At 42.3% G+C, this 25,088-nt stretch overlaps 2 protein-coding genes and 1 long non-coding RNA gene across 7 annotated transcripts; all 3 read right to left on the bottom strand.

The window, feature by feature from the left end:
* Positions 1 to 11,201: 11,201 nt before the first annotated feature.
* Positions 11,202 to 13,921, bottom strand: fam3c (FAM3 metabolism regulating signaling molecule C). Of its 4 annotated transcripts, none has more exons than XM_088288356.1 (10): positions 13,792 to 13,921; positions 13,356 to 13,388; positions 13,147 to 13,251; positions 13,035 to 13,061; positions 12,832 to 12,955; positions 12,664 to 12,722; positions 12,464 to 12,514; positions 12,295 to 12,379; positions 12,092 to 12,218; positions 11,202 to 11,606 (listed from the first exon to the last, which is right to left on the bottom strand). In XM_088288356.1, the coding sequence occupies exons 2-10, from the start codon at positions 13,369 to 13,371 to the stop codon at positions 11,517 to 11,519; spliced, it is 684 nt and encodes a 227-aa protein (XP_088144482.1). In that variant the 5' UTR covers positions 13,372 to 13,388; positions 13,792 to 13,921; the 3' UTR covers positions 11,202 to 11,516. The 4 variants fall into 4 exon arrangements, with proteins under 4 accessions (XP_088144482.1, XP_088144484.1, XP_088144485.1 ...); XM_088288358.1 differs by having other exon boundaries at positions 12,832 to 12,952; XM_088288359.1 differs by having other exon boundaries at positions 12,832 to 12,952; positions 13,038 to 13,061.
* An 8-nt stretch (positions 13,922 to 13,929) lies between these two features.
* Positions 13,930 to 20,923, bottom strand: LOC148341384 (sortilin). Its single transcript, XM_088288355.1, has 20 exons — positions 20,651 to 20,923; positions 20,084 to 20,146; positions 19,922 to 19,998; positions 19,743 to 19,839; positions 19,035 to 19,202; positions 18,821 to 18,894; positions 18,629 to 18,675; positions 18,394 to 18,530; positions 18,236 to 18,319; positions 17,777 to 17,837; positions 16,346 to 16,498; positions 16,185 to 16,282; positions 16,025 to 16,124; positions 15,789 to 15,963; positions 15,518 to 15,711; positions 15,249 to 15,441; positions 14,913 to 15,177; positions 14,737 to 14,843; positions 14,532 to 14,649; positions 13,930 to 14,445 (listed from the first exon to the last, which is right to left on the bottom strand). Exons 1-20 carry the CDS (start codon positions 20,888 to 20,890, stop codon positions 14,428 to 14,430), a joined length of 2,469 nt encoding a protein of 822 aa, XP_088144481.1. The 5' UTR covers positions 20,891 to 20,923; the 3' UTR covers positions 13,930 to 14,427.
* Positions 20,924 to 21,945: 1,022 nt separating this feature from the next.
* LOC148341383 (uncharacterized) lies at positions 21,946 to 23,475 on the bottom strand. 2 transcript variants are annotated; one of them, XR_015842162.1, is made up of 2 exons: positions 23,390 to 23,475; positions 21,946 to 22,392 (listed from the first exon to the last, which is right to left on the bottom strand). It is a non-coding gene; the product is annotated as an uncharacterized LOC148341383 (long non-coding RNA). The 2 variants fall into 2 exon arrangements; XR_015842163.1 differs by lacking the exon at positions 23,390 to 23,475 and adding an exon at positions 23,027 to 23,373.
* Between the last annotated feature and the right edge of the window lie 1,613 nt (positions 23,476 to 25,088).

The raw sequence follows: 25,088 nt of genomic DNA, 5'->3' as shown, positions 1-25,088 counted from the left end.
TTGGCGACATATACAACCTTGCTCTTAAAAAAAAACAAAAACAAAAAAAACATACAAAGCAGCCAAATGCCCATTTGAGTCTAGCCTAAATCCATTGTCACCTTGCGAGAACAGTATTTATGAGAGCATAATTCCTAGCGTGACACACTAAGTCAAGCCAGGGACAGGTTAGCAGAGTCGCTCCCTCTCGCCCAAAAGCTGCACTTTGAAGATTAGCACGCTACTTTTGCTACCCTGACTTGTTCTTTTTCGGGAGGTTTCAGTCCGAAAAAAAAAAAAAAAGAATCATGTGTTCCAGCACGTGTATGTGAAGGTTGGCTTGTGGATGATCAAAGGTTGGTCTGAACGTAATTGTTCCAGGCATCGGCATCCAAGCGTTTCCGTGACTGAACGTCTTTGATGGCGAGAAGTGGGGTGTAAAATATCCCCTCCTACCTCTTCCTCACTGCAAAGTTCATTTATTTATTCCCCCCATGACAAAATAAGACTTGGATCTTCAACACCAGCAAGATGACGACATTGTGAATCATTTAAAGTATCATTTTCACGCACTTTTTTTAATCAAGGCTTTTGCCACACTGGCCCTGAGTATGTCCAAGACACACTCACAATGCAGAACAGAAATATGCTTCACGACATCTCATGGATCCCACAACTAAATAATCACGCTTGGGAGCCATCTGTTTTGTCAAAAGCGTCCTTCAGAATTACTGCCAGCACCGTGACTACGAGCATTCGCCAAAGCGCCTGATATACAGGCTCCGAGCGAACATCGAGAAGACGTATGTCCCAGGGTCATACTCAACGTGTAATTTTTTTTGGTGCTACGGCATTGATGAATAAGCCAAGAACGATGGCGCATAGAAGAGAGGAGGAAGCCACAAAGGGGGAAGCGGAGAATTTACAGTAGCTTGAAGTGGAATCAAAGCTTCTGAGCCTCATTTAAATAGCGGGGCGCTTCTGGAGAGGGATTACTCAACGCGGGGAGTGCTGCCAGGAAACGGGAGCGAACGAAAGATGGAAGGGGGCTGACCTACTTCGAATGGGAATTGGAATCTAAGATGGGCAAAGAAGATGATGAGGGATGCTTCTTGCTAGCATGCGGCTAATTCAAACCAGGCCCTAATGCAGAATTTGTAAGACATGCTGCTGTGAGCTTTTAAGGCCTCAGAATGTTACAGGAATCAAACAAAACATGAACAACATGATACGTGCTAGTTCTAAAATAATCTGGCAAAAATTTGACTATCAGCCGTCCTTGTTTGCTTGCTCTTTATTTATTTGCATCCTTGTTCATTTTTTGACATCCAACGATTGATTGTATTTGTACCATCCTCAGTAGGTGTCACCATTTCCAACTTCCTGTTTTTTCCCATGAGGCATTTGCTGTCCGACAAAATGAAGCGACTATCTGAATGGACGGCAAATGCTAATCCGTCTGTGCTGCTAACTTCAAATTTGTTTGTCATGTTGGAATGGTTTTCCATTTTTCCTCCCCTCATGGAATACTTAATCTACATGTAATTAAATGTCACATTTTTTACACGCCAGGAGATTAATAGTTGGCAACTCGAAACAAATATTGACCAGGGGAACCTGAATTGATGTATAGTAGCGGCCTGGGGGAACGACTACGTCTTTGTTCTGTTTGATGGATATGGCAGTGAGACGGGAACACCAGGAGGGTCTTTAATCTTCAAATATGACTGCGCATCAGCCATATTGTCCTGGAGGAGAAGCTGCAATGCATATAAATACGTCACATCTATAGACACGTCTTTTTGGCTTTGAATCTGAGGCGAAGCACGAAGTCCTACATAAAGCAGTTTTCTACCACCACCATGACGGCATTCCGTCCGTGGAATATCGCCCACAACAAAAATAACAACAACTGGTTGAGCCCGGGATTTACGGGAATAGAACGAAAGGTGGCGTGGGAGGGCCTGCCCTGAACAGATCTTCCAGGATCCTTAACACAAAGGTGTAGAGACATGGTGACAATGCAGTTGCGGTAATATAATCTACTGCTCGATCAAAGGCAGGGAACTGGAGGTTGTGTGTGAGAATAATATTGGAAAACTCTGACCTCTGCCAAGGCCAAACAATCCAAATAAGGACCATCACAAATGTGCTGGCAGCTCTGTATTTCTCATATTATATTCTATTACAGTGGTCTCTTTACCCCGTATTGTACCCTAATATTTCGCAGGGTATTCACAAATTAAAATTTTTTTCTCCGGATTATTTTTTTTCCTAAAAATGTTGTAGTGCAGTGTGTTTACAGTACAACACCATATTGTCATTAGAAAAAAAAACTTGGTGGGGCCCCGCAATGCCAAGGAACATGCAAAGATGTCTATCAATTAGTGATGGACCGATTATCGGGACCGATATTTGGTATTTTCCAGATTATCGGCATCGGCCTTTTCTTTAACTTTCAAGGCCCATAAATTAAAAGATGATTTATTTTGGCTCGCTGCAGCACACATCTCTCGCTCTTTCTGCTGTGTCGGTGGCCCTGCCTGCAGAAGCAGATTGCTATAAGAAATGAAGCTGAGCCTGGGAGCTCCTTGCACTTTTTGTTAGACTTTTAAAACTAATTTGTCTATTTTCTAAGATCGAAAAAAGCTTTAACCTGTTGTAAATCACTAAAGTTGTTTAATAAATGTGCTTAAAGGCAATTAAATTGAATCAAGTTTTGGAGTTGGTGTTTTTCAAAATTTTGACGCAATTTTACCCCTTTTTTCAACAAATGAATATCGCCTTCAAATATCGATTATCGCCCTCCATGAGTACTAATAATCGGTATCGGCATCAGCCCTGAAAAAAACATATCAGTCTATCACTACTGTCAAGACAAAAAAAAAGTCAACCTCTACTTTGCAGAAATTGACTTATTGCAAGGGGAGCTTGGGACGTATCACCTGCTCAGAGTGAAGGAATTTTGACCACACTATTGCACACATTGGTTAGCGTGTTGGATTGCACGTTGTCCATAGACGGCTTCAATATCATCATATCAATATCAGCCTAGTCTGATGCGCCGTCCTCTCCGGATAAGATCCTTGAAAGAGGATCTTAATGCCCCCTCCTCCTGCTTCACTTTGCTTCCATCTGAGAAATAACAGAGCGCCATGATGTCATCCCACCAATCGATGGTGCCGTGGGGCCGACTCGATGCGCTTTCTGCCAAATGTATTAACGTCATACCTCAACGAGAGTCTCTCGGGTGAAACCGAGTGTCTGCTTTCAAGCTGGTGTTCGGAGCTTCTAATAGAAGACATGGAGTTTGGTCAATATAGCGATTAAAAGCTCCAGACTTTCGCTAAATCAACACTGGCTGATGTCTCTGTGAATCTGTAACGTCTTAAACAACAAATTACTCCAAGCATGCAATTACAGACTTATGATTTGATGGTGTCTTGTCCGTGCCTCAGTTGCGCCTGTACTGTAAAAGCGCAGGTAGTCTGCTTTTTCCAGTGGTCTACAGTGAGCGAACTATCTCCCAGGGAATTCATTGGATCGCCACCAAATCGGAATAAGATATGCTAAACAGATAAATGGTTAATTGTTAGTCACGAGTTTCCATCGCAGGGTGTGGGCGGTCTGGCAGCAAGTAAGAAGTCAGCTCCACAGAGTTAGCGCTTGACCAAACACCTTGTTTGTTTTTAAACTGCATGGCAGGCCACATAAAATGTAATTACGGGTTTTATGTGGTCTATGCGATGTAGGTTTCACAATCCCTGCCGTAAGTGTATCTGCTCACGGGCACGTAAAAGTTTAAGAGTCTGAATGATACTAGCCCTGACCTGAGAAATCTTATAAATAAGTGATAAAGCCAGGGCCAGACACCAGGGACAAGTGGGAGGAGAATCCGAGCATGCTCATTGTTTGCGATGCTTTCTTTAAAAACAATTTCATTTGTGTTTTGTGTTTTTTTTTATGCGCCAACTCAACATCAGTGTCAAAACCTGTGTGTCAGCTGTTGAGAAAAGGCCAAAAGGGAAAATCTCAAAAATGTAGCTGCGCAACATGCGTTGGTGTATGTATGCATGCACCCTTGCTTTATGTAACATAATGTGGGCTTTGGATGCTTAACGCTATCACTGGAAGTGAGCCAAGATTGAGAGTTACCAAAAAAAAAAAGCCTGACAGAGATTACCGGAATGCAGAGGCTATCCGCATCTCAAAGTCACTCAGAGTGTCACGGCTAAAGGGATAACAGGAGGGGGTCTGGTTCTGGGAATATGGAATTTACATTGATAGAGACAGACGACAGCCATGACCTGTCAACTATCCCGTGTGTGTGTGTATGTGAGTGGATATGAGTGTGTCTCTCCTTGGATGTGTTGGGGTCATACGGGTTGTTCCCTTTCCTGGCTCTAATGCAGAATGGGTCACACTTCGTTAAAGCTAATTACATGTCGCACAGCAATTTAGAGGTGACCTTCGTGCTTGCTAACAAGTGCGATACACACACACACACACACACACGTGCGCGCGCTCACCCCATTTCACAGTTATCTTGCGGCAATTCCGTGTGAGAGGGGGCTTCAGTTGTTTATCTACATGAGCTAATGTTGTGTATTGGATTTAATGAAGGTTGCTGTAAGCGTGGCGCGCCTTGCAGCCTATCATGTGAAGCGTCCTCAGAGTGCAGAGCTTTGGTGATGTCATTTCTCTCAGCATTCCACATACACACATCTCTTCAGGGTTGGTCAATAAGTGCGTTGGGCATGGGTTGGAGAGGAACTCAATTGACCTACATTGCAGACATAATCAACAATGGTGATGAGTGTCCACATACATATACACACACAAGTACACGCCCACACACACACACAAGGCCTTGTCTCTGCACAACAAAACGTACGACAACCCAACATGCATCTGTCTCGCCGTCATAATAGCCAGCTTGTTATTAACCGGCTCGCCCCGACCCCCGTCGGCCAACCCGCAGAGGCCTCAAAGGGGCCCTTTTATTTGTGTTTGGTGCCAAACAAGACTGGCACAGAGCGGGAACGACGTGGGCGCGTGGGAAAAGCGTGGCTGCTCTCGTGATCCGACACAATGCGCTTGTGAAGCCTGCAGACACAAAAAGCGACGAGCGAAAAGTCACTGTTGTTTTTATTGCTTTGAAAAGATACTTGCCGAACAATGACGTCATGGCTTTGCCCAAAATGTCCTAATCATCAATTACCAGAGGGTGCATGTGTGAATAATATTTTGGCGATCTCTATAATATTCTATATGAATCAGTTGTTGTCAAGGAGACGAAACTCCATCTCTCAGCATTCCAACACAATTTTGTTCTATTGTGTTCGCTTGTCCAACTGCGAACAAACATTTATGTCTGATTGTTCCCCTCCGAAAAAGTGTCTGTATCGGTGTATCTGATCAGTATAAACAACCTCCTCAGGCTTTTCATTGGCTCCGCTGATTGGATCTCCTCGGAGTTCTCCAACCAGTCTTGCTGCAGCACGCAACCTCTCAGCTCAGCATGCAATCAGTTGTTGCCGTTTGGCTGCACAAACGACAGGCCTTTTTTTTCTCCGCTGTGTTGGATGCTGCAGTCAAGAATACACAGACAACACATGTAGTTGGCTCACTATGCGCAGCGTGTTGAGAGAATGTTCACGTTCCGAGGATTCCCTCCCTGACAAATCAGACGTGCGATGTAATTCCTTGAAAACGACCGTAAGTCAATCCATCGCTAAATCATCGTCTTGTTTTAGCTCAGCTCCAAACAAAGAATGCATGGCTTTCTATTCAAAACTTTACAACCTGGACTTTAGCCCTACCAGCCCTGAATAACAGCACCTGCTCTTTGGAACGCTACATCGATCGGGCTTATGAGATATAAACGCAAAACGGTGTTACACAATCCTTTTCCGTGAACAATCATCGAGACATCTGATTTTTTTTGTTTATTATAATTTGTTCGTGGAGTTTCTCACACTAGGGATGCCCAACCCAAGTCCTCGAGAGCCCCTATCCAGCCCGTTTTACACAAAACACCTGATTTAAAAGATCAGGATTGTTATCAGGCTTCTGTAAAGCTTGCTGATGAACTGATAATTAGAATCAGGTGTGTTGGAAGACCGAAACATGTCAAACAGGCCGGTTAAGGACTTCTTCTTAAAACTGGAAAAGTGGTTGATTTTGCTGTCAAGTTTACCACTGATTTTAGGTCACAATTATTTCTTTGACAGTCGTACTCCAGGACAGGACAGGATAGTACATAATCGTAAGGGCTGTGTCATTGAGTGGGGCCCCATACTAGCTCTCACAGGCATGTCGATGGAGATAGTATATGGAGTCCGGGGTTGTTGTGCAGGCACTCACCCACCCGAGAGATAATCGTCAACGTGGCTCTTACAAGGCCCTGTGATTCGGCCTTCTACCACCTGTTGCACACCAACTGACCTCTGCAAGACACACTGATAGTTAGAGCACCCTCGGTTCCTCAAACTCTTCTGAAGCCATGCACAAGCTGTCTTCTCTGAGCAAAACAACACTTGATCGAAAGGGGAACTTGTGCTTCCTCAATGTCACCAGACACAAGTCTTGGCGAGATAAAAAAAAAAAAAAACTTGGTGAAATGTACTATTTGAGACACGTGCTCTACTTAAGCAAGCAAAACAGACACGTCAGATAGCAGAACTGAAAGATTTTGTCATATTTATCTCACATCTGTTCTCAGTCTCCACTTCCAGATTCTCTCCTAATACTAATCTCAATAACAACCTGATTTCGCAACACAATTTACACCTCACCCCTAAGGACACCTCGAGGTTTTACATCCATGAAGAGATCGAATCGTCACTCAGTGCACTCGCTTGTGAATGCAGCGCAAGTCCGATCCTTGGGGAGAGTGTCTTATGTGTGGCTTTGTCACATGCATTATACTTGCATTAGTCCCGGAAGAAAGCAGTAGGAATCCAGGAATGTGATTATTATGTGCATACAAATCATTCGCAAAATGATGCCTTGTACCATTTTGGTATATTTGACCCCCTTTGACTAAGAATGTATCCATCAGTTCAAAAGCACAAAAGAAGCATTAAGGGCAGAACTGGGCAATATTCTCGGTAATTAACTTTACGATGGTCCGCTAGCTACGTGTGGATCCGTGTCTTTATTTGAGGGCGTCCTTCAGCATTCATTTTATCGCACGCAAGTGAACGGCATACCATAAGAGCAATTAACTACAACGAGATTCATTCTGCCCAAAATGTGGAATAGGAGGCGGCGAGGAGTGAAGACGGAAGACTGCATGCTGGGAAAGGCAGCTCATTAGCTTTGCGACGAGTTTTTCCAGGATATGGGAAAGAAGGAAAGGTTTATTCCCAAAAGCCACTTATATTCTCAGCGATAAAGGAAAAGATGATGAGCAGTGGTTCTGATCACTAGCGAACAGAACAAACAGAACCGAGCCAAACAAATTGAGAATCAGGCAGAGCTAAGATCACGTTCTTAGACTACTGATTCTGCCGTCTATTGTGATGCCATCATCTGACATTGGAGGTGTCGTAACACTAATCCTCCTGCAGAGGGCACCAATTATGTAACCGCCCCTCCGCCTCCCCACATGCATGCCACAAATGAAGTCCTTGCTTAGTCCACATAAGCTTAGAAACGTGAAGAAGCTTGCATTGAGTCCAGCTTTCAAAAATACCCACTAGCTTAGAATTTAAGATAATACTATGAGACCTTGCCAACCCCTGATTGATCAATAGTGAGGTATGCCTCACTACTTTTGGCATTTCCTTTTGGAGAAGGAGAGGTTTGAGTCCCTGCCAGACCTTTTCGGATAAAAGACCTGCCATCGCCGTGATTAAATGACCCTCTGAGTAACGGTCCCAGTGGCTATGCTGGAGATACCCCAAGTTGCCGCCTACAATTCCTGTTTCCATTTGTATATAGTCCTTGCAACAGCGGTTTGGAGCCTGAAGCAATTATCAAATGATTGTCAAACTGGAGGCCATCCATAAGTAAGTGCCCGCATACCGTCTTGTACGCTATAATTATCAGATCACTGGTGTGCATTGCCAGAGATACCAGATATCGGAAAAAAATCACAGGATTGCGTCGTCCTTGCGCTGAAAATTACTCGGATGGTTCCAGCCCAGTTGTTTGTGTTTGCTCCATCCATAATGAGATTTACTCTTGATTCAATTTGGGGTTTTCTCTCATCGACCGTCTAGGCGTAGAACCGAATGGAGCCACTGGGAGGAGAGGGCTTGGGTGGTAGCCAAGCAGTTTCAGGTTGCAGCACAGCTCATGTAACACCTTTGTTATGAGGGGGGCAGGGATCAGTGAAGTTCTACTGTGTGCAGGAACAAACAAAGGTGTGTGCGCGAGGATTCAAAACACAAAAACGAAGGTCAGGCATTAGGGAACAGGTTTGACATACCCCTAGCCAATCTCCTTAACGCAGCTCCACACCCACTGACACATTTTACACACAACATGTTGTTTTGCCACGAGCCACGCCCCCTCCCTCCTCGGCTCACCTGCTGCTGGAGGATTCTCATTGGTACACTTTGTCTGAGACGGCGACGCCCTCTAAAAGTTCAGTGACCTCCATGTTTACGCTCAGAACCAAACCATTGACACATAGGAGCACACATGAACGGTCGGGGTTTTTGAGTTTTTCACTATTGGTGACATTTTTTGTGGAGACTTTCAGACCTTGAGAATGTGTGTCAAATACTGCACATCTCCCAAAGCCAGTTTATAAAATTTGGTCGGCATGTCTATCACAAGTTGAGAGAAGTCTCAAGAAGCCTGGAAACTTTAAATCTGCCATTTTGGCTGAATAGCACCATTCAGATTTTTTTTTAAACCCCCAAAGCCACTTTCATGTCGCCAAATGAAATTTGGCGCCATCTCTAGTATGAGTAGACTTATTAAAATAATTCTCAACTAATTAACTCAAACTAAACGTTTTGCGTGACTGCTACCCGATTTGAACCACGTATACCAGACAGATTTGCAGCACTTAATAGCGAACCATTTCAATGTTTGTGATTGTCTGAGGTCAGCCCACATAATCGGCTCTTTCCTCGGCTCATAGTTTGCCCCTACTGGCAAAAATGTATCGGTGCATTAACACGGTTGCGAAGCGCACACCTGCAGCCTTTCATGGAAGCAAAAATACACACTAGACAGCCTCACGTTTGTACGGGAGCGGGGGAAGTGCGACATACCATCACCTGCAATGTATACACTCCACAAATGGGAAAATAACACAAGTTTTATTAGAGGGCTTTTTTTTTTTGCCAATTTCTCCTTTTGGAAATTATTACAGTTATGTTGCAGTCTGATCACGTGTACTTAAAGAGTTTTATGTTTGTAGATCATAGCAACGAGTGCTTTTGGCTTCGAACACTGTAACGAATATCCCCAAAAAAGTACAACCTTACATTAACTACGAGCCTTGTAAAAAAAAAAATGGATCTTTGACGTCTTTGGCCGTCAATGGTAGTACATGAGTTATTTATTTATAACCTTTTAGTGTCTGTTAACCCAACACAATGCTACCATTAAAATGGGTCAAAACAAGTCGTTCATTTGTGCCCCCACGTGAACATTCTTCATAAGCCTCTCAGACTGATCGTTGGTGACATTTCCACTCGACGACTGCGTTGTGCTCGGCTGTTCGTCTAGACTGTTGCATAATGAATGGAGACCACTTTGGTGGTCGATCCATGTGCTCGTCGGATTAAAATCAGCCCCAAATTACGCTTTTAGGGACAAAGCCCTAGCTCAAGCGCAGACGGAATATGGTGAATTGCTTCAGATTTGAACTCACTGTGTGTGTGTGTGTGTGTGTGTGTGCGATTTGCGTCTGGCTGTATATGTGTAATGTTTATATTTATGAATACATGCTTATATGTCTGTGTGAAGCGATCCACATGATCAGATATCGATCGGGCTGAGTTTTGGGCTGTCTGCTGAGGTCAGCCGGCTCTTCCCACCGATCCCACGCTGTGTAAACACAGCTGCCTGTGTCGGGGTGTGTGTGTGTGTGTGTGTGTGTGTGTGTGTGTTGGGGGTGGCAATTACAGGATTGGGAGTTTGGGATGGAAGGCAAGGGTATGGAGCCTATTAAGGAGGGGCTGTCAAAAGGGGGTTTTAAGTAACCCCGCTGGAAAGAAAATGTTACTCTGTGAAGGTAAACAGGGTGGGCCTCGGTTTGGGGGCCCGCCATCAGATGAAGGGCAGATTAGGGGAGCGGCTACGTGGTATTTAAATGTAGTAACCACCAATGTTTATGTTTGCCAAGGGAGAAAATGGATGGCAGGTGTGTTTTGGGAAGCAAAACATAAAGTGAATTGGCTGTAATTAAGTTGAAAAGGTACATTTAACAGAAACAAAAGTATGTAAGCACATTAGGGCCCTGGAGAGGAAAAATTATTTTCTTGGGGAAGAAAAAGCCGGAGACAAGTCAGATTTATTAGAAGTCTTTTTTTTTTTAAATAAAATGAAATATTTTCATAATTGTAAGTGAAAATTTTGTCTAGTTAAAAATGTGACTTTTACAGAAAATTAGCTTGCTCTTTTTGCGAGTCTTTAGGCAAACACTCCTGTTAAAAAGAGAAAATAAGTCACGATCTTCATTTAAAGGGGAAAAAAACAATCACAAAACTGAATTTTTCAGATGGACATCAACAAGAAAAAAGAGCCAAATAAAAGTCCTAGAACTCACTTGAGGTGTTTTTTTTCCAAGCAGCTTTACAAGGTCGAAAAGCAAGTTGTGATCATGTGCTTGCATGCCTTACGACCTTGATGTCTTATCAGAACCCTTTTTTATTTATTTTTTACTATTTTGGGAACATAATGACCAAAGCGAAGAGATAAATCCTACTTTGGCAGCTCCTTTCGGTCAAACCGGAAAGGTAGTGCTTTCTTCTACTGTATCCAATCATGTTGCTTTGCTGCCATCCAGCGGCATTTCGAGGTATTACATGACAATTTCCTAACCGACTAAAAATTGGATTAACAAAAACAAACGTGAATAAACCAATGTGAAATGCTTTAATTTAAAATTTGGACATAAAAATAAAACTGAATTTGGTAAGTGCAACATTTACAACTAAGGGTACACGAGGAAATAGGAAATAATTACTTATGATGTGTCGTAAGTGTATCAGTGTACTCCCAAGATTTCCATTTTTATCATTAAGGAAACAATCCAGCTGTAACAAACTTTTTATTTTTACATAATGCACTAAAATCAATTTGGACCCTTCTAAATAAAATATATTTACATAGTTTACAGTGGACTTGGTACATTTTGATTCACAATCAAGGCGGGTTAGCAGGCAAAGCAGACAGTGCAATAATAATAAAAATAATAAAAACAATAATACAACTTTGTTTTCAGATTAAGGTGTGACGGTATTCCAGCAGATAAATCCCTTTTTATCATAAGCGCCACCGGCGTGTTTTCCTGTCGGCGGTAAACAATCTGGCAGGATGAGGAGTGAACAACGGGAAATGGGGTGGGGTCAGTCCTCCCTCCGAGGTACGCAGCCTTCCATCTCCAGGACCTCTGGCCATCCCTCAAACTTGTTGGTGTCGCCGCTGTTTTTGATGTGCTGCAACAAATGACGGGAAACCAACATTATTGCTCGACAATGCATTTTTTGGTCTATGTCAAAAAGTGGATTTGCAGTTGGATACTTTTAAGAATGAAATTGTATGAATTTCTTCCAGATTTTTTTTTTTTTTGCCTGGCTAAAAGTAAAGAAATATTCATTTTTAAGGAAGCAAATCCTTCGAGATTTTTTTTAAAGAATTACCGCACAAAATCATGTACTGCATATTTATTTGTATTGTTAAAAAAAAAAAAAAAAAAAAGGGTTTTGATTGGCTAAAAAAAAGAAACGCACAATGCCACTTGTTGCTTTGTTTCCATAATAGAGTTAATTGTACAATTATTACTGTCAATAATTTACCTGAATATAAACAATTCATCTGGTACTCCAGTTTCTTTTTTAGCAACTACAATCCAACTAAACTTCCTAATTTAGCCATCTTTGTCACATCAAAGACATGCTTCAGAAAAAAAGGCGCACACTACCTGCTCAAATGGACTCTTGGTCTTGATCCCTTTCCCTCCGACAAAAATCCAGTTATCCCGGAATCCCAAATTGTTGATGGCAGAGCTTCCCAGGTCCGCAATCAGCTTCCGTGCTTCGTCATTGAGCCTGGGGCGGAGAAAAAAAAAAAATCAGTTAAAGGCGGGAATTCATGGGGAAGAAAGAAAACAGTCGGGGTCCCTACTTGGAGGAGGGATCGTCGAAGGAGGCCATCATGACCATCGTCCCGTCCTCGATTCCCTTCAGGAACTGGATGAGGGGGGCCACGTCTAGGATGGAATGCAGTGATAACATAACAATGTCACGCGGTGAGTTTTATTTTATCTTGATCGCTAAAGTAATATGATGCTCACTTCCTGCCCACATGTCGAAGAATTCAGTTTTGTTCAGCTCTCCTGTTCTTCCTGTGTAACGACAACGATACATATCATGTAGAGAACCCCCCCCCACCCCAAAAAGGTCTGGTGAGAAAATGGCATTTTGAGAGTAGTTATTTACTGTGGTCTCCAAAACAAATTGAGGAAATTAAAAATGCACGAAGGAGTGGCATTACCATTAACGAGGGCAATGTTGATTCCTCGTCCCACGTTATTTTTCACGGCGCTCATGAGCCTGGGAAAAAAAAAATCAATCGTGTGTGTGTGTGTAGAAGATGACACACCCCCACCCTCTTGGGGCTTTATTGCGTTTACAAGCAAAGGAAAGTCAGAAAGTCGCCTACATTTTGTCCTCTAAACACATTTTGGGCCCAACCACGCTGGCCGCGCCACTCGCCATCTTGAAGGCAAACTGACCGCTGGGACATGCCTTGGAAAGGCCACATTTGTGCCGAACTGGTTTGGCTGCTGGGTGAACACAGATTTCTCCATGGATTATTTTGAGGGGTTAAATAGCAGACATTTTAACCACACAAAATATACTCACGACCTTCTTTAACGTTAACCGGGCTGCCTAAAAACAAACAAGGAGGGGAAAAAAAGACAGTTGTCGTGATTTTGGCATTTTGCATCCCCATCCTCTGCTCGTCATCCCTCACCGATCATGCTCCCCAACCGCAAGTCCACCTTTATCTCCATCAGTTGGAACACCAGATAGATGGTGAGGATCAGTGCGGAAATAGCCGCTGCCGTCTTCAAAACACCTGAGGAAAGAACCACATTTGAGGATGACTTCATTTCCAGTGTCCCTTTCTGGAACATCAGAAATCCCAGATGTTATTGTTTGTAAATACAATTGGGCTTTTACCTCCAGCTCGCACCATATTCAACTTCAGCCACCCTGAAACGTTTAACAAGGGATAAAACTCATTTTAAAACATTCATTGTAGAAATATTTCTCCAAACCAGCAACTAGTTCTTCTTCAAAAGAGCACTTGCTGTTGGCTCGCTGCCACACAAAAAGTTTGCATTCCTCTCCGGGTGCAACTTGAACGCTACGAATTTCAACTAAACCACACAACCAGCATGTTTTGATACATTTTAATACAGTACTATAAACAAATGTTTTTATAAAAATGAGATAACGTTGGTAACTTCGAACAGAAATTACGCTACCTCGTTACGATCTTTGCACAGCTCAGACCGGCGTCAGATAAAAGCACGATTAAAGCTGATGACAATATTTGCATCTTTTAAAAAAATGGATTTAACAGATAATTTGATTTGTGCTCTGGTTGACTTACCTGTTCGACGCAAAACTGCCGTGACAGGCAGATGTTTCGAGTATCGAGTCCAGAAGTGACGCCTGAGCTGCTGTCGTCGAGACAGAGCGCTCACACTTCACAAAAACGAGAGACGGGGAGGAGGGGGGCGAGGAAATATTCCTCATGTTTATTCATGGACAAATTCAAAACACAAACCAGCTGAATGTGTTGTTACCACAAAGGTGGTAAGATAGAATGTGCGTTACTGTTTTTTTATTTCATTTATTTATTTATTTATTTATTTTTGTAAGCGCCAGGGGTGGTACGTCTTCTCGGAGACGATCCTTTCTTACTTCCGGAATTGCTCTTCTTCGCTCAATCAAGAGCTCACTACACTGTAGCGCCCCCGCATGGTTCACTCCGAAATAACATGCCAAGCTTGCAAACAAAAAGCAAGAAACCGCCCGTTTTTCATTACATGTACTTTACGTTGTGAATTATAATTCAGCAGTCATTTATATCAAAAGCAATATAAAACGAGTAATAGCAACGTGTATGTCTTTTAATTTTCAAATAAAAAAATATATACAAGGCTGGAGCAAAACAATTCAAGCAAATGAATTTCAATAAATAACATTTCATTTAGTCACAGCTCTTCAAAGCCGCTCTAGTGTTTCACTGCAGAAGACCTTGCTGAAAAAAAAAGATATCATTGTCATTAAAAAATATTTTAAAATTAGAACAAAAAATACTCATTAGCTGAAGTGCGTAGTGATTACATTATCCGAGTCCTGTGGACAGGCCGTTCCATTGCTGCTGTTGCCACTTTCAACATCCCCTGTGGCTCCGTTGTGGTCATCTTGAATCTGGAGACTGGAGAAGCGATAATCTGGTGCTCTTGAGCAGGACAGTTTGAAACGACAGTGAGCCGAAAAGCTCCGAAAAGCCTCTGAAGTTTTCCCGATGTGCACTTTCTTGGCTCACCGATATTGATAAACCCCTCTCCTGATGGCAACCAGAGCAGAAACGACAGCAGCCAGGACGACGATACCTGCGCCAGCGCACACCAGTATCAGCACCATCCTCTCTCGCTGGGAACACACACGAAAAAAAAAATCTCTAAAAGGATTCGATAAAGTTTAATGTCAAAGCTTACTCACAGGTGTGTCGAAGTGTGTGACTGGTGGTGTGGAGTGAGCTCCAGGTGAATCAGGACTAGGTTTGACACCGCAAGGTCTGATGATAGTCTGGACCACCAACTGAGAAGAAAATCCACCTTCACAGCGGTCACTCGGGACCTTGCGATAACCCGCTGTCAGGAGCTCGTCCTCTTCTCCATTCAGGCACATCTCCAAGGTTTTGTTGTGCATGTCAGGCTGTCGCACACACTCCGATGTGTTCACGTGGTGCTGGTAGCCATAGTCGCTGTTTCAAGAGGTCGTTCGTTTAGAATGACTGCTAATTTGATCCATATGTTTTAAATCTGCTGTTCTCACCACAAAAAATCTTCCCTGGTGCACAGACAAGGACTTTCCTTCTTTACCGTGACATACCCGCGACCGTTTCGACACACGGCTTGTTTCTTCCGTCGCCGGTATGTCTCCTTGACACCCAGGACGCAGCCAACCCTCTCCAAATGACCTCCCTCTGTTGAATGCGCCAACCACTGCTCATAATCATGGTCATTACCTGAAGGAATGAAACCGGATGTCGTCTCAAATCAGGGAGGATCAGGATTAACTTTATATCTCCAACAGGAACTTACACTCTCTTGTGATGAGGCTCTGGAAGTCGATGGTGACCGCCACCCACATGGGTTGGTTGTCATCCTCAGGACGGAAGCCCCATACGCTGACGCTCATGGCCTTGGAGCCCGGTTCGGAAGACAAGCCGGCGAAGAAGAAGGGCTGCTCCGTAAAGTTGTACGACTTCCAGCACTGGCCTTCGTCTGTTGAGAACCTGAGGACCAACCGGAGAGGGAAGTCTCAACAAAACTCAAGAGCACCAACTAGAAGACCCGTTAGTTGTTTCCGTACTTGATCGTCTTGACTTGCCCTTCACGCCGCGCCTCTACGGCTACAATGAGTCCGCCAGAGTCCAGTATGCTGTAGTGGTGGGGACCCCTCAGCGTGGCCCTCCAGTTGTAACCCCCGTCAGAGGACACAAACACGTCTGGATACTGCCATGACGACAGGCAATCACCCACTGAGCCTAAAGCAAGCGGAAGTTAGACGCCAAATAATTCTGCGCAGATAAAACAAGTGATTGTTACCATGTGCGATGACGAGCCCAACCGCAGTGGGATCAGACATGAGAAGCATCGGGACGATGTGATTGATGCGACTGTGTTCTCCGTGAATATGAAGGTTGCACTGCCAAAACACTGATAGGTTGGACAAATATATATCCGAAAAAGATTTGATTTAACACACATTCTTTACTCCCTCTCCACATTCCACATTCTGAGGTTTGGAAAGCTGATGCCACGTCCCTCCCCGATTAAACGAAATCACAGATCTGATTCGTCCATCTGAAACAGCAAATGAAAGCAAATCATCTCTTTTACCGTCGACACAGGAACAGACGAGCTTACCTTTGTCCAGTTTGTTGGTGAGGTACACGCCGCGGAGTGATGTGATGTTCCGGAAATCGCTCTTGCGGTGCCCGTCGAATAAGTGGCGCTCCAGCGATTTGGAGAAAAGGATGCCGCGGTCATCGGAGGTGTACATGGTACCAAAGTAGGTGTCTACGGGAGTTGACACTGAAGTTGTCAGACTTTTTCATTGGAAAACAGTCTGCTGACAATCTAAAAATTAACCACACCCTCCCTTTGACAATCTGATATTGTAGGCTGTGTGTCGTATGACTTAATGATGATTCATTATTGATTCATAAATCTAGACCAGGTGTGGGCAACCTACGGCCCGGGGGCCACATGCGGCCCGCTAAACGTTTTAATCCGGCCCGCCGAACTTGAAAAAATTTAAATGAATAAACCTTATTAATGTTTAATTTTCTTAATTTTTTTCAAAGACATATATATTGTTGTAATGCTTTGGTTCACTTTCATTTAAAATTAAATTATTTTTTTTTCTCAGATGAGTTGAGGTTACCACAACACTCCATCCATCTGCTCCTGGTCCGGGCCCTCTGTCAGATTTTAGAACCCATTGTGGCCCGCCAATCAAAAAGTTTGCGCACCCTTGATCAAGACCCTTAGTGCTTGTACACATTACGGTTTAGGAATGATTGCTGTAAGAGTACCTTGCCATTTGGAAAGGGGGGCATACAGCACCCCTGTTTCCAACTAGGTGATCTATGCCTTACTTTTCATAACAATAACTCGCGGTAAAATCATAAATCCATCCTCTATAATGCGCCACAGTTCGGAAATCCTTAATTCATTCACTACCAGCCGAGTTAAAAAAAAAAAAAAAAATGGATCTTTGACGTCTTTATCCGTCAATGGTAGTGAATGAGTTAAGCTACTACGGCTGTCGGTGGAAACTTCTAATAATAAGTAAACGTCAAATCCTATATGTGTCATGTGCAGGATGCAGCCATGAAGGACAAGGTCATCTGAAATAGGCGATAAACACATTGGGAGTTTGTTTGTGTGTGTTCTTGTGATACACCCTGATCTCCGGATACGCTTGTCAGCCTTTTGCAGCACAACCTAAATTTCCCGCCCACTGCAGTCGACAAAAGATAAAGCCCCCGATATCTCCCTTATACATCTGGAGTCCTATCAACTTAATACCAGGATTTTATTTTTTAATTATGCAATTGTGGCTATTTAGAGACATACATATCAAAAAGGGGTACAAAGGTTTGTCGACAAAAGTGTGAAAGGAAAGAAAAGCGTCCAGCTGGCAAGGTGTGCGCAAACACAGCGAGTATGATGGAATGATTTGTCAGCAGCAGCCAAAACCCGTGAAACCAGTTCAGTCTTTGCTGTTGAGTATTTCCATTACAACGAGTGACTTTGTGCCAAGATGTGAGCTATTTTCATCTTTGTTATTACCTCCCCGGTTGTCCACATGCATAAAGAGCATGTCCTCGTCTCCGTCCAAGATGGAGTAAAACTGCAAACACACAGAAACCGCGATTGGAGGCATGGGAACGTCTGATTTTGATGACCGATTTCATTCTTGGCCCATCTAATTTAAATGAGCGAGAGAGTGATATTTATTTTTTAAATCCGCCATTAACTCAGCCGAGTGAAAAAAATATGGCAGTAAATGTTGCCAAAATCTAAAATCAATTCTAATCCAAACACAGGAACAGTGAATAGGGAATATAAATAGAATAAATAAAATAAAATAAAATAATAATAAAATAACAAAATAAAATAAATACAATTAAAAAATAGATTAAATAAGTAAATATGTAAATAAATAAATAAAATAAATACAATTAAATAATAATAATAGAATAATAAAATAAATAATTTATATAAAAAAATATTTTATGAAATTCTCACCTGCTCCGTTGAGGCCGATGGGAGTAATGCTCGACTGAAGGTGTCCCCTTGGTCGGATGAAAAATACATGACCCTCGGAGATCGCTGGGCGGGGAAATAACACCAATGTCACTTGAAAGCAATTACAGACAGCGGCGTGTTCTTTGAAGATGTTTCACCGTGTCTTCCATGACGGAGAAGAAGAGAAAAGTTCCAATGTAGCCAAAACTGAAGACATCCTCGTGGATGATGGCGAAGGTCTTGCCGAGGTCTTTGGTTCTCTTCAGCTGAAGATCGCCCCTCTCTTCTGCATCCACTACGACAACGGAGGTAAAAGTCTCCATTTCTTCGATTCATAAATGGGAAAAGAATTTTAAATATGCGGTTCGATCGGATAAATGATTTTACTCTTACTTGTGTCTGCTTTGCTGCAACTGAAGAATAAATTGACGCCAGCTCCCCTAAAGAAAGTCGAAAAACTTTAACAGCATTCGATATGAATCAAGTCTAAATATGATGTCTTTTTTTTTAAATTTATTTAGTTATTTATTTTACAATAATTCTTTGAGGCTGCCGTTTTATGTGTCACTTCCTGTTAATCCTCACCATGAGAAAGAATGCACTCCATCATGCGCTTTTGTCCACGCGGCGCCAAAGTCCAGCGAGAGCCACAGAGCGCCCTGCAAATCAGGAACAGGAACACACTTGGCCGTGTTTACCCGCTTCTCCCGAAAGGCGTGACGTGCGCTTGCAATGGCATTGTCTGCACTTTTTTTTTTTTTTTTTAAAAAGTCGATCAAACATGCTGGGAGTGACTCACGTCGATGCTAAGCGCCACCAGCAGGTCGGGGTTGAGGAAGTGGTAGGTGATGGGCTGAGCCAGGTGGAAGGGCAGCTGGACGAAGCGAAAGGTGGCACCGGCGTCGGTTGAGGTGAAAATGATGCCGCCCGGATGATCCACCACAGGTGTGTCAGCGGTTAATATCACCTGTTTCAACAGATTTGGGAACCATTTTTGATTGCTCAAATAGCGGTTAAAAGATGACCAACAAAATTGCAAAGTTACTCCAACGCAATATCACATTGTCAATTTTATTATTTTTTTTTTTAATAAAATATGGCAGGCTGGGAACCATTTTGGGGTGTCTGAACAGAAATTGGTCTTCAGGCATGACCAACACAAGGGTGAAGTACGCTAAAGCAGTGATTCTCAACTGGTGGGTCCTGACCCAAAAGTGGGCCGCGGATTTATTTGCGTGGGTCGCGGTCAATTATAAAAAAATAAAAAATTATAGGGGCTCTTGCTTTATGACGGTACCGACATTTTTTATTAAATTGATTTTTTTTTTTTCCCATACAACTAATATATTTACTTTAATCATGACTAACCATGTGATTTCTCCTCACCAATCAAGCCAAGATATCCCAAAAAATTACATCCTAATGTTTTAATCTGAGAACAACAAATATTGTACAATGTTCTTTGGAGGAACACAATTTCCATCGAATCACAACACTTCCAACTCACAGAGCTTCCCGGTCCCACGCTGACGCCAAACTCCTCTTTGATGAAAGTGTGGTTGATGCTGTGTGAGATGTCGTGGAAGGACTTGCCGTAATCCGTGCTGGAAAGGAAAAAGGGATCGGACAACAATGTTGCTAATTAGCATAGCATATTGGTTTTATTATTTGCGAGTCGCGCCGCACCTTCGGTAAAGCCGCGAAGAGCCGCCTTCAAGAAATGTGTTTATGGGAGCACTGATGGTGGACAACACCAGGATGACCTAGAAAGATGGAGCTGATCTTATTTTAGATTTGTTCATGTAATTATGCAGTTTTGATTTTCTGTTGTTTTGTATCCGCACTCACCCCAGTGTCGTCGCCGACCCACGTCAGAATCACGTAGGAGCCGTCGTCACCATTAAAACCTGTCTGAAAGCAAAACCACTCTGAATTAGCTGCTGCAATCTTTTGTTTTGCATGTCCTAATTCTTTTTTGCTAATTGTTTTTTTTTTATTGTTAAGAAATTGTTGTTTTCATTAAAAACAAGAAATGTTTACAGTTTTTGATCACTAAATAAGATTGAATTGTAATGATTGTTATTGATTTTTTTTTTTTTTTACAAACATGTAAATTCTGAGTTTCACTTTTTTAATTTAACTACTAAATTAAATTTACTTTTTTTTATTATACTATTCATATAAAGTAATAGGAGTAGGAGGTGGGGGGGGGCATCATTTATTACAAGCATACAACCATTTGAGAACTTTGCAACTAGGTGAATTTACCCAATTTAACTCGACCCAGTGTAAACAATCACAGGACCACAAAATAGACCATGACCCTTTGTTTGAAAACCCCTGATTTAAGATGGTACAACAACCGTGGACTTTGGCCTCATTCGCGAAAAAGAACGTGTGAAAGTAACACCTCACCTCGTGTGTGTTGTCGTCCAGAACTCGATGCTCGGCGGGGGTCAAGATGACCTGGCACGACTCGAAGGCAGGACCTCTGGAAACCCTCGAGGCGCCCGCGGAGGTAGCGGCGCCCCTCCGCGGGCGAGTGCGCGCCTCGGCCCCGAATTGGAGCAGAACGCAGAGAGCCACGACTCGCCTCCAGATCATGACCGGACCGGACCGCTCGGAAGCCCCAGTGGAGGTGTCCGCGGGCAGCATGCGAGTGCTCCGAGTGGCGGGGGGTGAGGACGCAGTGGCAGGTGTGTGGGAGTGGGGAGGGGACGGCTCATTAATATGAAAAGTGCTGCGTCCTCTGCGGTGCAGGTGCTCAAACCCGCATTCTCCTCACATCGCATTTACGCCGGGGGCCATTTTGCCGAGAAAGGCCCCGTGTGACCTTACAAAACACACATGTGGGCTCCACCAGAGGAAACATTTTACCTTTTAAACTGAGTAGTAATCGTGAACAATGAACGCACTGGACAATTTTAAGCAAGTTGTAGCTTTTGCGGACCTCTTTGCAAGCTTTAATTGATGGTTGTAATAGGCATGAGTGTCCACACGAGGGTGCTGTTTAGAGATGGGAAGTGTGAGGCGTATTGGGCAAATTCATATTTGTTGCATTAATGCAGACGATAAACGTATACATTTGTCATATTTTTTTTCTAATTTAGGAATTAATCGTAATAAAATAATATTTTTGGTTATGTACTTGACGTGACATTTCGTGAAACCGTTAATTATTATTAAATAATTGAAACTGAATTTGATTTCCATTTAAAAAATAGTTGTTTCCCCATTTTATAAAAACAGTTACATTTCTTTTTCATTTCTGAAATTCTTCCAAGCGCCTCCAGAGCACAGCATTTTGCCCACCCCTGACTTTTATAGTTTAAATATATTTTTCAAGAAGTTTCTGCGATGATGCAATGTTTATGCTCCAAAAAGAGACAAAGTAAACGTTAGAGATGGAATACAGCTGCCATTGGCTGATGATCCAGCTCTTTAAACTCTCTTTTGTGACATGTTTATTCAAACAGTTTTTATATACAATGCCAGGTTAAGTTTCAATTGAAACATTGTTTATTTCCCAAAGGAGACAAACTTATCGCTAGATTGAAAAACCAACATGAGGTTGAGAATGAAATCACCTTTTTTGCTTGGCCTTTGTTGGCTTTTATTTAGAGTTCACATATTTACCGTTCATGTATTTTAATATGACATTATTTGTCATCTCCGACATAAATTTTAAAGATGCACACACAAATAAACAATTGGCAGGTTGGACAGCCTTTTTATTAGCATTATTATTTTATTATAACACAACAAAAAATATTAATCAAAAAATCACTCCCCCATGCTGTTTGCAGTCACTTTATCACTTGCTGCACAGTACAATTTTCTCTTTGGCTGGGCAATTTTCAGTAGTGCTGTTATGTCACATTTTGTTTTTAAAGCTGCCAAAGTTCCACAAAGTGCATCCAGCAAACATTTTGCCTCCCGTCTCATCAATCCACGTTCAAGGTCACAGAGGAACCTCCATGATGCTTTGGAGCAGAACTTCTCTCCATCTCCAGCATCCAGCGGCGGTCCTGGACGTACATCAGGCCTCCAACCGAGTCGGCCAGGCTGAAGATGAAGGCAAAGATGGTCACAGCGGTCCCGAAGAAGTAGAGCTTCAGAATAGCTGGAACCATCGCACCAGGTGGGCAACAACAACCCTGTCATATGGAATGTATAATTTACATAAATATAAAGCACAATCATTGAACAAAACATAGTAATGCAGAAAATAATGAGATGGTTTCTGTTCTGTAATCAGTCAGTGTGGTCTAACATCTGCCAGTCTATGAGCACAACTCTCTATTAATAAATACAACATAAATAGTTAATAAAGAGTTTAATTCACATGAATCGCTTTCGTAGGAAGGATGGCATTAATGGTGCGTTCAATGTTTCAGTAAACGCCACAACTATCTTTAGAAATGCTTGCGATTCACTTCCTGTTCCAGCCAGGACACGACGTAAATCGACTTGATTCATCGACTTAAACCCCTTTGCGTTGTATTCGTTTGAATAAAACAAGACTTTAAACACCTTGCCAAGAATATAACTCGTCACTCAAATCGTAAATGATGCTAAATTACATCGCAAGGATTAAAACGAGTCGAATTACGACGGGAATGCTTTTTAACGGGAGCACTTGACTGCATCACTAGCGACGCTGCACCAAATCCGCACAACACGGACGCAAACTACAAAAAAAGGGGCAAATTCGCGTGATATTTCACCTAATATTTTCACTTTGAAACACACAAATGTTCGCAACGATTTGCTAACATGAGAAGAACTCACTGTGTGGCTCGTTTCTTTACATGCGTGTGGCGAAAACTGCCGATGGTCTCCGACAACAAGCCAGGACTTGCTCAGGTTCTAAACTGGTATTAAATTATTACGGAATGGGAGAGGCTTTGAAATAATCCTTTAAATAAAAGTGTTAATCAATTAAGAGCTACGGTCTTCATCTTCTGCCCACATCTGGTTGGTCCGATAAAGCGCGTGGAAGAGGGAAGCAGAAAATGGGTCGTTTCCGGTTCAAGGAAGATTAACATTTATTATTATTATTTTTTAAAGTAATCACTGTTACTTCTTTTATACCCTTCCCTGACGTATAAAACTAATAATAAACATCATGGAAAAATTCTGTATATCACTAACCATGAAGTCCTCGCTCAGGCCTGCGTCCAATTCTGTCATCCACATTTACTGTTGCGACTTGTCGAAGGGGAGCGGTTCTTTATTTATTCTTACGCTCATGCACGTTGTGGACTTCCCCAAAAATGTCAGATGTGGATAATTCTCCTCCCCACACACAAACTGATCATGATGATTCCCTCTGGGGTTGTCACGGTATTGTAGGAAACACTGGGCCTTTCAAATTTCGCTTGAATAAGCCCCTTTGAAATGTAATAAGTGTACAGTAGTACAATTTATCTTGTGACAACTACTCTTCAAGAGTTTATCTTAACAGATACTATGCAAAAAAACACTACTAATACTTTTTGTATACTCTTTTCATATTTGCAGTTTTGTTCGCCGCTCAGTGGGATCAGCGGTATTTAATTCACATAATGTGTATACAGATGATATAGTAAATTCATCAGAGATTAAAATGTTAGCTTGAACATGATGAAAATGTCTCACATTATTTGATGATCCGTTAAAATGATCGACTCAGCACAAAGGTATTAAATTGCGACAGATTAAAAACAACTCGGGAATGTTCTCTCCACTTCCTGTCATACGCTTTCATAATACCGTCAAAAAAAATACAAAAAAAAAAAAAGAAACAAAGAGGCAGAGAGAGAAGTTGTGCAAGCACGCTTTGTGAAACTTGCGCCAGCCGTTTCTCTACAGCAGCTGGAGGACAGCCAAGCATTCAACATCTAAAAGAGCACAAATTAAAACCTCATGGGTTTCATTTCAATTTTCAAGTCAGTAAAATGATCAGGGGCAGCATTTGAAACCGAACTTTGAATTTAATTACAGTATCAATACCTCCTATCATGACTTGAGATGCTTTTATCCAGCAACTCTTGCTTGGTGTAAAACCCGCAATATCCGCCAGAGGGCAGTGTAACTGCCATTCACGCACTCCTGTCAAGGTCAGAAGGAGCAGACACTTATTACGTGAATATTAATTAAATTAATGAGTAGTAAATTACGCTCCACTGGTCTAATAATAAAAATAAAATCTATTTTCAAAATTGTGTTAATCTTGAAGTCTTTATTTTGAGGGATGACTTAATGACTATTATGTCGATACATTTAATATGATCACGACGTTTAGTGAAAAAAACTGAATTAAAACGTAATTAAAGTTGCATAAACTCATGTCTTTTTTTCATAATTAAATTACTATTAATTTGATATATTGCAAATACACAATAACAAGTTATTATCATGCATTTTTTAAAATCACACACATTTTGAGGTAGAACCGAATCATCCATTTGGTCTAATAATTTTAGAAATAAAGATAAAATAGTGGAAAAAAATTAGAAAATACATGCGTAATTTAAAATCCCTTAGTATCGTTCAAAAATAATGAAACCTGTGTACGTGGGAGCTACACTTAATTCGCTTTTAAATTTTGTCGGCATGGCTCCTCGTGACCGCGTCCACACCGCGCACATGACGGCCATTAAAGCAAATTCATAGCGCGCGTGTGCTCGTGTGTGTGTGTCCGCTTTCATTGAAGCCGGCTCGTCCCCCATTCAGTCTGCATGTGATGTCCCGCCTTTCATGTCGAGACGACCAGGCAGGTCTCATCCGGTACGTTAGCATGTGGTGAAGGGCTTTAAGAGGATTTTCCATCTTAACTGTCACCGTCACCTGCAGGTGGTCGTAGTAAAGT

This window comes from Idiotropiscis lumnitzeri, chromosome 2, assembly GCF_059441095.1.
Source record: "Idiotropiscis lumnitzeri isolate Australia: NSW breed Sydney's pygmy pipehorse chromosome 2, RoL_Ilum_1.0, whole genome shotgun sequence".
NCBI classification, from domain to species: domain Eukaryota; kingdom Metazoa; phylum Chordata; class Actinopteri; order Syngnathiformes; family Syngnathidae; genus Idiotropiscis; species Idiotropiscis lumnitzeri.
This window is presented reverse-complemented; position numbering and strand designations above follow the sequence as displayed.

What these genes read in the sequence shown, in the direction of transcription:
- fam3c (XM_088288356.1), bottom strand. An exon ending in GCGGTTGGGGAGCATGATCG is followed by an intron (nt 13,062 to 13,146) that starts GTGAGGGATGAC and finishes GTTTGTTTTTAG; the next exon opens with GCAGCCCGGTTAACGTTAAA. An exon ending in GGTTAACGTTAAAGAAGGTC is followed by an intron (nt 12,956 to 13,034) that starts GTGAGTATATTT and finishes GTGTTCACCCAG; the next exon opens with CAGCCAAACCAGTTCGGCAC.
- LOC148341384 (XM_088288355.1), bottom strand. Translation starts at nt 20,890, where the DNA reads ATGCTGCCCGCGGACACCTCCACTGGGGCTTCCGAGCGGTCCGGTCCG. An exon ending in TCTTCGCGGCTTTACCGAAG is followed by an intron (nt 19,840 to 19,921) that starts GTGCGGCGCGAC and finishes TTTCCTTTCCAG; the next exon opens with CACGGATTACGGCAAGTCCT. An exon ending in GGAGTGCATTCTTTCTCATG is followed by an intron (nt 18,676 to 18,820) that starts GTGAGGATTAAC and finishes GACTTTCTTTAG; the next exon opens with GGGAGCTGGCGTCAATTTAT.